The sequence below is a fragment of the Varanus komodoensis genome, unplaced genomic scaffold, assembly GCF_004798865.1.
Source record: "Varanus komodoensis strain SLA01 unplaced genomic scaffold, ASM479886v1 scaffold7_3, whole genome shotgun sequence".
Classification (NCBI taxonomy): Eukaryota; Metazoa; Chordata; class Lepidosauria; order Squamata; family Varanidae; genus Varanus; species Varanus komodoensis.
Window position 1 is genome coordinate 26,551,815 of NW_025336480.1, and position 12,455 is coordinate 26,564,269.

General features: G+C 41.9%; 1 protein-coding gene across 1 annotated transcript in view; it reads left to right on the forward strand.

The window, feature by feature from the left end:
* PAK5 (p21 (RAC1) activated kinase 5) overlaps positions 1-12,455 on the forward strand; it is a 157,899-nt gene that overhangs the window by 114,233 nt on the left and 31,211 nt on the right. Inside the window, exon 4 of the mRNA XM_044454402.1 lies at positions 3,795-4,580. Within this exon, the coding sequence (XP_044310337.1) occupies positions 3,795-4,580 (786 nt within the window). The remainder of the gene's footprint in view (positions 1-3,794; positions 4,581-12,455) is intronic.

Below are 12,455 nucleotides of genomic sequence, written 5' to 3' on the forward strand. Positions count from 1 at the left end.
GCTGAACAGCACCATCACAACCAGCGCGGACGAAGTACGCATGCATCAGACTCGACACACAAGCAGCCCGCATGCACCGTTTTAATGATTTTGCTACCGACCTACGCTCAACAGGGTGATTCAAATCCACGTGGACCAAACATCAAATTTTCAAAAGTTACTTTTAAAACTTGGAAAATCTGTTGAAAAAAGGTGCTGGAACTCCGTTCTGGTGCGTTCTATGACAAAAAAAGCACTGCCTGTAAGAAGCAACTTTCTAATTCATGGGATGCTATCCAGTCTCTCCATGTTAACATGACAAGCATTCCTTCCCACCATCCTATTCATGGACAGCATGAATCTTCAACCAGAGAACTATATTTTGCTGCAATTAAGGGAAGGAAGGCTGTCAAAATATCATTTAAATCAATGTTTATCTTATAGTCCATGTCTCTGCCATCTTGAATTATTAGGTATTTGTCAGTTTCACAACTGCTACAGTCTATGGCAGGTTCTATGAACTATTTTTCCACTGGGATTTTAAAAAACATCTTTCAGTTCAAATGACACTAACTTAGTTTTTTAAGGCAAGATTTCCCCCATCTTTCACCTCCAGAAGTGGCACTTTTCAAAACATAATTTACACAAGTAAATTACACACTTTTAACAGTTCAGCAGTTCAGTCTTATCCATGTAGATAAGATAGACTGGACATGCGCATGATGGGCATGTTGTGAGCAGAGCTGGCTGGTGCTGGAGGTCAGACTAGATGGCCTGGGAGGCCCCTTCTGACTCTGTTTCTATGTTTCTATGTCCCCGTAGAAGTAAGTCACAGGCTTCAATCCCACATAAATGGGCATAGGTCTGGGCCTGAAGTCTTAATTCATTTTAGTAAGAGATGTTGAAGCTGCAGTCCTATATATACTTACTAGGAATGAGACCCATAGAACTCATAGACATGAAAAGGATTGTACTGTTTTGCTTCTGCTTGACTCCCACTTAAATGAATGAGATTTCAAAGTGTTTAACCTTGCCTAAATCAGACCTAATGCTTTAAAGATTGGCTATGATTAAGTTTCTATGTATAAACCGTACATGGTTTCCCTTTGTCCTGAAAATCACCTTTCTGTCTGAATAACAAATAGTCTGTCTGACCCAGCCTACAAGTTCTGCATTATACCAGAACATCAATGGAGAACAATTTTTAGGAGTTTTCCAGACTGCCTCCATATGCTGTTCTTTTGCTCTTTGCTTTAAGACATTGTAGAGATCATTGTGCTGAAACTTGTTTTGATCCAAGGACATTTTTCTTAAAGATTCTCAGAAAATTTTAGGACCAGACCAGGCTTGTAAAATTACTGTATGGTGGCCAGGTCCATCAAACCTAAATCATTACCATCTTCTATTTTAGTCTTGCTCCATTCAGAAAGAAAGCAAAGCAAAAAAAACAGCAAAGCACACTTGTTTTACATTCTGTCTATATACAGTGTGATTTATTTTGTCAGTGTCTCAACAAGAACCATCCTCACAAATGTTTAAGGACAAAACAGAGAGCTTTCTCTGGTTCTGTGAATATTTTGTGCTTCAGAAATAGTTTAAATGGAGGGATAGCCTACATAGGAGAAGGTGGAAAAGTAGAAACTTTATGGTTTTGCAACATATCCTTGCATTAGACCTTTCCGTATAACTGGGACTATTTGGGCTGTAAATGCAATGAAGTATTTTGTTGCTTCTTTGGGTTGTTTCTAAGACTCTTTCAGATTGTAATCCTAATGGTACTTACTGCAGAATAAAGTTTCACTAAATCCAGTGGGAATCATATCTAAGGAAGCATGTCTAGGATTGGATTGCAGATAAAATTTCATTCATTAGCTCTGAAGGCTTTCTTATATCTAGGACAATAGTCCATTTCACATTCCCTTGCAAGCTTTCAAGTGACATTTGTCATGCGTTTAATGCATTCTAACACTCTGCAACCATGTGGAGTGGGTACTGCACTCTACTACCGTGGCTTGGAGGAACATACGTCTGCATCATTCCTTTACGTTCTCACTTAAAGTAGAACCATTCTAATTGAATTTGATAGAAATGAAGCACTTTCAAAAAGAAATTCAAATGGGGAGAATAGTTTGAAGAAATTCTCAGGGACTGGACAGAAGGTTCTTGTGTTTACTTGACCTGTGAAGTTGTTGGGAATGAAAGGGGAAGTTGTCCTTGGTGCCTATTCCAAGGTGAGGCAGATTTGGACTCGCCAGATGAGGAGGAACCCTGGGGACCGGCATTCTCAGATGTTGAAATGGGAAGAGTGGAGGGGCTTACCTCAAGTTCACACTCCCCAGGTGTTCAGGTGAGCTCTGAGGATAGTCAGGATCTACAACTGCAGGGAGGGGGCATGGGAGAAGAGCCCCCGCAGCCAGCCAAGCCTGGTGCAGCTGTTGACCCCATGCCCTGGCATGGATAGAGTTGGGTCAGCCAACTCAAGGGAGTGGGCCCAGAGCTACTCAGAAAGAGGGTTCTCAGAAGTAGTTGCTAGATTCAGTTTAACAAACTGCTGTGGGCGTGCTCAGAAACCCCTTCACTGGAAAATGTGCTTACTGGATGCAACTTAGAGAATAGTAAGTTTTGCAAAGGAAGGATCTGTTGCTTTGAATGTGTGAAAGGGGAAACCTGGCTCCCGACCAGTGAATGACTGATGGCACGACAGTCCTCTCTTTCTTTCTGCAATCATCTCTCTGTAGACTGCTCAGCTTTCCACACTTTAATTAACTGTAGACAGCAGTTGCTGCCTCTCACTTCTCTATTTTTCTAGAACACTGCCAGATATGAGACACTGCAGAGAATGCAGAATGAGAGCCAAGCTGCTATCATGCTGCTGTTGCCACTTGCACTGGTAGAGCGTGTCCCCTCCCATCCAAAACACTCCCATAGAATAGGATAAGAAAGCTATGCTATAGTCCCTGCCATTTGTAAGCCCTGCCTGCAAGAAACTGTTGAAGAATTACTCCTCCCCCAGGAAAAAATGGGTGAAATGGTCCCACCAATTTTTTTGTGCACAAAACAATGGGTGGATTTTGGAAGCTGACTGTGTACAGCTCCACCTTAAACAAACAGATGTTGTTAGTCTCCAGGTCTCTTTGTCCCTGACCATTGACCATGCTGGAGGGAATGATGGGAATTAAAGAACAGTAACTGGAACAGTGCAAGTCATCCCCCCTCCTGTAGTTATCCTGCATTTAAATGGAGATTCCATGACTAGGGTTGACTTTAGACAGTCCTACTTTCTGGCTCTTTGAGAAAGTAGCAAATTATTTTAGCCTAGTGCGAGATGCTACAACAGTTGTATAGGGCAGAAAAGAAAAATCTCTGGACTGCCTTCCTCCCTCCCTTTGTATCTTGATAGTGTTACTTTCAGTGGTCTTTCTATGGAAGAACGAAATACCCATAATAAGCAGCACACTACTTACTATGCTGCTCCTTCCCCCATAACTACCTGTGATTTCTTTTCATCTAGTCATATGCCATCAAACTAGCTGTTAGCTTTGCTTGGCTCAAACTAACATCAAATGGCCATTTATTATAATAGTCTCTGGTTGTGTATAGAGTTTTCCAGAGTATGCAATAATGCATCTTGAGGGGAAATTACATTTTGTCCTAAAATGTTAGATTTAATAGAAGGACGTGGTAGATTGTCACATATGTGGCATACTGTCAGTACGTTCCTTGCAGTGTCGTCAAAATTGCTCTGCTTGATAGTTTTATTGCTGTGACATTAAGTCTAAGGCGGTCATTAATCAAAAGCTATCTTCTGTTCCCAGACCATTGTTAGAGGAAATAAACCTTGCAAGGATACTTCAATCAATGGCTTGCTTGAAGAATTTGACAATATCTCTGTGACTCGCTCCAACTCCCTTCGGAAGGAGAGCCCTCCCACCCCACATCTGGGACACACGAACCATGTTGAAATCCACCAGAAGGAAAATGGCTACATCACATATTCTCAGTATTCAAGTGAGTCAGAGACTGCGACAGACTTCCTCATGGACAAATACCGAGGCAAAGGTCTCCATGCAGAAGAGTTGGACAGGTTCTCCAGAGGCAGCTGTGCTGCCAAACAAAATGGCCATGTGGTGAAAATGAAACCCAGTGAAATGTATTTTTCGGAAGCTAAGCCTCTGAAGTCTGACATCTCTAGGTTCCTACCAGATTATCATGCTCACATCGAAACAAAAAGTAAACTGGATGACTTTGGTGGCCTGAAGCTGGAATATCAGAGGGCTCTGAGTGGATCTTCTCTGGATTATAAGGAGTCTTTTCATTACACTCCTACTAGAACTTCCCTTCACAGCCAATGCTCAAGAGAGAGACTAGAATACAGTGACGACGACTGGGCCAAGGATGACTATGACAAAAGACCAAAGTCGTCCTATGTAGACCAGACAAGCCCCCAACCTGCCATGAGACAGAGGTCCAGGTCAGGCTCCGGTCTGCAAGAGCCAATCATGCCCTATGGAGCAAGTGCTTTTAAGTCAAATCAGCAAGGCCATTCGTATAGTTCATATACCTACCCTCGATTGTCTGAAACAGCAGCAGGCATTCCAAAGGTAAAATTTTACAGGTCAACGTTTTCAGTATTGTGGTCATTTCAGTATTTAGAGTTAAATACGTATTTTGCCCTCTGATCAAGTCCTGATATTTCAGCTTTCAAGAAGGCCTACTTCCTGTTATTTGTAGCACATGAAGAGGTGAAAGGTAGAGAAGGGGGAGAGAGTCAATTGGTTCATGTTTTCATGTGCATTTCATTCATTAGCACTGCCTGAACCCAAAATGCAGTTATACTTGACTATTTGCAATTTTCTGGATTTTGCACTGCAGTTAAAAAATGGCTTTCGAAATGTGCATAGGAGAGGAAGGTGAATACAAAACACGAGTGAAAACAGCATACAAAATGCATTATATTAGGGGAATTGCTTGCAGAAGGTGTGGATAGTAGGAGAAAAGTGCATGGAAATGCCTATGATTAATCTTGTAGGCTTCAAGAAAAAACAGATGTGAAATCTTGCCAAAAGAGCTTAGGTTTATAAAATGAGAGAGTGAGTGAAACTGAAATAGACAGATTCTTCCCTGTCTCCTGCACTTAAATGCAGGCATCTGAATATGAAGAAAAGATTCTCCTTTTAGGTTCGTACTCTGAGGCAAAGTCTGAATCACTGCTCTACTGTTACAGGCTGTCCCGAGGTTACGAACGAGTTCTGCTCCTGAGAAAATGGAAATTTGTCTTTAAGTCAAATTTGTATGTAAGTCCAATCACATATAGTTAGCCCTCCACATTCACAGGTTTTAGGGGTGAAGGACCCCTGTAAAAGTGGAAAAACCACAAATATTTCTCCCCTCCCCACCAACTTTGTTGAAGTGCTTTAAAAAACAAGCTTTTCTGGGAGTGCTAAAGCTGCACTCTGGGATATGTGTCAGTCATAATTTTAGGGCAAAGCAGGTGTTGACCTCATTGGCTGCAGTGGGATGCACATTTGGAGAAAGGGCTTAGTAAGTATTCCATAACGATCCGACACTTTTCAGCTGGTTTGCACAAGAGTTTTTATATCATACCAGTGTTTTTCTGCCTGTAACTTGTTCAAAACTTTGCAAAGCCAGTCACTGAACATTTATTTTCCTGACAGATTGTATATCAGACAGAATTGCAACAAAGGTGGTTTCAGGAAAGTCATTAGTACTAGAAAAAATTAAAATCAGTACTAGGGAAATTCAAAATGTCAAAGCTATCTGATAATTTTAGCATCACTGCATTTTGTTTACTGGATCACACTAAATCAGGCTTCTCCACCCTGCTGCCTTCCAGATGTGCCAGACTGCAATTCCCATCATTCTCAGCCAGGATGGCTAATACTGGCTGGGAGTAAAAGAGCTGCAGCCCAACACATCTGGAGAGCAGTTTGGGGAAAGCTGCATGAAATGGACAGCTGCCATCAAAATGGCAGCCGAACGTTGCATCAGCTATCCAACTCCAGTCACAGCCAATGCCTCAGGCCCGGGGGCTGGGCAATGCAGAGCAATGCAACCTGAAGACATAGGCAAGTCCTCCAAAAGAATGTGAAGGGGCAGAGAGGATTCACCACAGGGCTGCTGGTTTTGTCAGCTTCCGTACATTTGCTGCAATGCCTGATTCTGCTTGCAGAACCTGTGGGCAAGTCGTTGTGCTTTAACCTACACCTCCCATCATCTTTCATCATTGACTATGATGGTTGAGGGGAGCTGGAAGCCAAAGTAGCCAGGAGGCCAGCAGTTGCCCACCCCTTTTCTAGATGCCAAATAGCTAATTCCATGGGAAGTGCCCCGTCTTTCAAGAGTCATTGTTCAAAACATGCTTCCCTAATTCCATATGCAATCAGGGTAGACTTTGCAAAATCACTTCTCGTATTTGTGTGTTCTTTTTCAAACTAAGTGCTTCCAACTCGGTTTCCTTGACCTGTGGCATCTCATCTTTACTGGATCTTTCATAAACATTGTACTTTGCATCCAGACAAATGCATGGCTGCTTGGATAGAGGTGGCAATGTTTTCACTGCCATTTGTAATTGAGAACAAATTAAGTAGTTTCTCCTAATGATTTCATTCAGGTGAGTGCAACTGGCATTTACTTCCAGATAAATGAAAATCCTAACTCTTTATGCATAAATCACCTTTTCAATGACATCCCTCTTATCTCAGAGGCTTTCCAGAGTTTTAGGAACTGCACGCTTCTAAATGGACACCACTTACAACAGGCCTGAATGTGTGCAGAAAATGTTCTACATGCGCAACATTTGCCTATGTCAGAACAGCCTGTTCTGCAAATTAGCCCCTGTTGGTGCAGTTAAACATTTAATTTTTTTTTTAACCTGCCCAATGACACATTTCCCTTGGCAGAGTACAATGGGTAAACTTATGGCTGAGTTTTGTTTGCTATAATTGTATTAATTCTGTGAAGGCCCAGGGAAAAAAATAGAAAAATTCAAAGAAAAAAAATAACCATTTTCTTTTTTTCCCAAACAAGAAAAAGAAAGGGAAAGAAAAAGAAAGAAAAATGGAAAAATCTGAACAGATTTGAATTATGAAATATTTTATTTTAGAATTTAAAACATTGTATTTATACGTTATTACTTTTATTTCCACCCACCAACATGATTTCTAAAAGCTGTGTATTAAAAAGACACTTATAGAAAGACAGAAATTTACAGTTCCTAGAAATGAAGAAGCCATCATTATCATTATTATTTTAGAAAACACTCCAACTAAAACCCAGCATGGTTGTTTCCTCTGGTATCTATATAATTCCTGATCTAATGTATCTTTTGCTGATAGGCATTTATGAATGCTCTGTCATGTTCAGTCTCACTGCTTGTGAATAGAATTATCCTATCATAATACAGAAGAAAATGTGTGTTCTTGACAGTCTTATTTTTATTTTATTTTACAGAGTTCAGTGCTTCTGGACTTATTCTGGGTAGATGCTTTAGCAGTCAATTGATGTAATTCTAATCTGAAACCCTCATGAGAAAAATAAAACACCTTTGGTTATCCCACCCTTGTTACTAGATAGAGCAGGAAAGCATATGCCATGTATGCTTTTTAAAAAAAAAATAACTTCAAGACTTGGGACTCTAGAACTCACTGCCACAGTTTTTAAAAAAGTTGTCGGTGAACCTGACCACAAAGGAATCCTGCTTCAGCTATTAAAGTTATAACTGCTGCAACCAGAATAAATTTCTCTCCCTAAAAGGTACTCAGTAGCCTGGTTCTTATGCTGTCTGCAAGGACGTGAGAGCTCCACTCAACACAGCCATTCAGAATGAACAAAATGTAAGATTTTCATTCATAGAAATTAGTTACAATACTGAATAAAATACCACTCATCAAATAAGGGGATGGGCCTGCTTCAAGTTTCAGGCATTAAATATGGAAGCTTACCATTTCTAATAGACGAGAGTCTTTTCTGAATAAATAACATCTCAAAAGCTTTTCCTCCAGATCAGAATTCCCTAAGTGCCCCTGTGAAGAACAGGCTGAGGAAGCTCTTCACACTTCTGTACCAACAAGAAGAGTTGTTGTACATCAATTCTCCTCTCTCCCCAGTTCTTTCTACTTCCGGGATGATTCAGAAGGTTCAGGAACTACTTCCTGACGTTCCCTCTTTTCAGACATAAAGTAGGAACTGAAAATATGTTATATATAACTTAGCTTAAAATTAAAGCTAAGCTTAAATTCTTAAAATTATCACATTTGGTACCTTAAAGTATAGTTTATCCAGTTGATTACACATTTACTCAGCTTATTTTCAAAGCTTTTAAAATAAAGTGATAATTTTATCAGCAAACCAAATATTACGTTATGTAACTTTAGGAACTTAAAGAACTTAAAGTTTTCTCCATTCTGTGCACTCCACATGTTTTGGGCTGCAATGTCCAGCATTTCTGACCCATTGGTCATGCTGCTGGAGGCTGCTGGGAGCTGAAGTCCAAACTATTTAGAAGATACTGTCTATTGGAAGGCTGTCCTAAGCCAACAAGGTGATTTTATTTGTTCAGAGAGTGCAAAAACTTTTAGTTATGCTTCAATTACAAAAAACCGTTTCTTTTCAGGGGGAAATTGTGTGTGTGTGGGGAGAGTTTCTTTCCCACGAATTCAAAATTTCTGGAAATTTTACATTTCCAAATCAAGCAGTTAAATCCATAGCTGTGCAGAGAACTTGGTTCTCCTAACCTCCAAGCCATTACCTCTGAATCAAACCGATTGAACTCAGTAAGTTTACTCCAGAACAAGAGCTAATTTACTTGTTCTTAGACTTCTACCTTTGTCCAATCTGAACTGTACCTGAGCTATGTCCAATGCTAGTCCTACTTAGAGTTGACCCATTGAAATGAATGGAACTTAAGTTAGATTATTATTGGATAGAACCAATGAGATACAGCCTTCTGTTCATAAGAATTTTAAAGGAAACCTGATGTATCAGAGCAGATGTCCATGAAGTCCTCCTTCCATCATTTCTTTGAAGCTCACAGCCAGTACATGAAGATCACAGCCTTTGTCTGCTGTGCCCCATCTCCCCACCATAACCACTGCCAGTACTAGCCATGATTCAGAGATATGGTGGTGTGTTCACACAACAAGCACCTTCATGGTTACCCCGGTTCTCAGTGTTTTGCTATAATCTACCTGACAGACAATCAGGTGGTTTCTACTTTATTGTGGTTTCCATCCTTCCCACTCAGTTCCCTCACTGTTGGCATGTATCCCATCAGCCACTGCACCTGAAATTCAATTCCAAGGTGCATCACTCCCTGCTGATGTCATCCACCCTTTCTTCATTTGATCCACACATAGAGGCTGGGTGGCTGGAGAAGTTCCTGATGTTACCCCTCTTTCCAAAGGATTCTGTGGTAGTTGCATGCCAGGACTATAGAAACCATGACCCCTGGATTCAGATAACATGCCAAGCCATGGTGGTACAGAAAAACTGGTTTTTTTCTGATCATGATTTCTAAATAGCAAACTGACAGGGTCAAATACCATGATGGGGTGCAGACAACGCAACAGACCATCAATGGCAAAAATAAAAATCACCATGGCTGGTTGTATTTTCTGACCCCAGCCACTGCCTCATCGAAACTCCGTTACTTCTCATTGGCTGTCACAGCTAATCTCTCTTGATAGACAAATCCCTTCTTCACGCAGGGCCAGCCCTATCACTAGGCAGAGTGAGGCAACCACGGGGGCAATCCCCCACCCATTCCATTTTCTCGGAGGACAAAACTGTGCATTCCTCATGGCCTGTCCTGCACCTCTGAACTAGCCTGCTTCCCTCAGGCTAGTTTCCCGTATCCTCTTCCAGTTGCAGGAAGGTTCAAGCACCCACCAGTTGGTGTCCATTTCCAGAAGAGAAGAGGGCACCATCTTGCTTTTGCCTCAGGGAGCAAAAGTCCTGGGTTGGCCCTGCCTCCACCACTTTGCCTGATCCTCCTTTGAAGCCATTTACAAGCTGAATTTACAGGTTAAATATGCCAAGCAGCACCAATGGAGTTTAGCTCCCTTCAGTTGAAGTGTGGGTGTGGGGGCATAGCTTGTGGGGAAGGAAGCCAGGTGGGGAGGTGTGAACCTTCGTACAGTCGTTCAGATCAGAGATCTGTGAATTTACATTGAGCTAAACAAAGCAGTCAGGATAAGCTGCATGCTAAATATTTGACAGGCTCTCCCACACGCTTGTTATGCTTTGTGTGATGGAATACCCTCTTTTGTCCCTTCTGAGGCTGTTCCATGTGTCCATGCATCCCTTGCAGAAGTGCAGGCTGAACTGCAGTCAGCAATTCCCACTGACTGAGCCAGTCTCTGTTTCCGTGAGCAAAAGCCTCTCTGCCAACCAGCTATGGAGTCGTAGCTGGTTCGCATCATCCTATTTAACCAAACATGGCAGCTCTGGGAGGGAGCGGGTTGGGGCTGCCGATCACCTCCTGCCCAGATGGGCTGAATTTCAGTCCCTTCGTCTGCATTAGAAGCAGCAGTGGGTGACTTTCCCCTGCAGCAGCCTCATTCCTTTGGAAGCCTACCAAATAACTGATGTTCATGTCCCTACAATCCTGACCCTTTCCCCCTCTCCAGAAGGGAATCAAAAGCATTAGGAAAGCACCCCCTTTTCAGACACTAAATTGTGCATGTCTGTTCGGAAATGGGTCCCACTGAAATCAGGGAAACTTACTCCCAGGTAAGTGTGTCTAGGATTGCAGCCTGAAGGGTCTTTTGTACCAAGGGAAGACCGCCTGTGTTTGAGTTACATTAAAGCTTGGCAGTTCAGGCGCTTCTGCAGCACCATGTTCCGTTTCACTGCTGTGACTTTGATGGATTTCTTGTCAGGGCTTAATCTGCTCTGTTGACCTGGACCTGAAAATCTGATTTCCCCTTCTCCTCTGTGCATTCTTCTCTAGCCTTTAAAGGATTTCCTTTGGGAGATGTAATCAATCTATATTTATATTTTAATTAACCCTCCCCCCTGCAAAGAGGAACAGACAATGAAACAATATCCAGTGCATGCTGTCGCTCTGATCCTGCAACACTGTGGATATCTATGCTTGATCCACATGAGAATGAAGATGTCTACTTTGCTTACTGGCGTTTTGTTACCCCTGGCAGAGAAAGCATAAAAACAGCAGCATATCTGAGTTGTACTTATGTGTAAAAAATACGCATGAGTTCATTTGTATAAAAGTTTGCTTGTTTGATGTTTTCTTAAAGCTGTCCGTTGTAGTCTCATTCGTGTGTGTGTGTGTGTATGCTGATGATCATTAAAATAAATTTCAAAGCACTAACATGGAAAGGCAATTAATATGGAAAGGTAATGAACTTGTAGCTAGTATCTGAACTGCTGCCTGGATCATATATCAGAGTGACTGACTTCCACAAGGGGTGAAGGAAACACAATCCAACCTCTTTCTCAGTACCTTGCAAGATAATTGTGAAAAGCTTTCTTGTACTGAGAACCTATAACCCTGAACTTTTAAGAGATAGCTTATTGGAGGGAAATGGCAGAGATACATATGATCCAAAGTTCAGTTCTTTGAAACAAACAGAGAAAGCCATTCACCACATTCTTTCCCTTTAAACAGAGCAAAAGGTAAGAGGGAATCTACTGGAATATGGATTGGAGCCAAGATTGACCTTCCCTGAAAGGAAGGGGCCTTCTGTTAGGGATGGGCACACAAGTGATGTCCATGGTCTCTAGAATTCTCTGAGAATTGTTTGATGATTTGTCTCATGCTCAGTCCCTGTTGCCTGCGGCAGTTGCTGTTCCCCTGAGAACATGGCACAAATCAAGTAGAAATCAGATGTGAAATCTGCACATTTATGCAGCTGTCCTCTGTAGACTAAACAGGGTGATTCAATCTATGGGGAATTTGCTCAAATAAGCAAATCCATGCAAAATAGAACTGGTTGCATAAATCAGACACAATCCCAGTACATTTGCAAATACTTTTTGCAGACATAGGCTAGTGCTTGCCATTGAATTGGCTTCAAAGCAGGACAAGTCTGCATGCTTTGGAAGCAAAATTAAAATTCTCATACAGCCCTAGCTTCCACAAGGGAGAGGACTCCACTCATGGAAGGCTATTCTATCAATTTTGGAGGATTACCTTCCCCCCCCACACACACACACACCGAAGCTCTCACCATTCTGCAGGGTATCTCAACTCTCTGAGCTGCATCTTTAGGGGTCTGGAGGAGATGCTGTGAGAAGGAGAGAAGTTTACTTCTGTCAACGTGGTTAATCTAGCTCAAGACTGGATTCAACCTGGTTCCAACCTGAGGTCTGAAGCCACATGATACAACAACCTTATAGAAGTTCATCAGATCTGGATTTGGCCTGGACCCAGCTGGAAGGTCCTAAGCTCACTCCCTTGAGATCCATCATGGAAGGCAGGTAGAATATGTTGCACC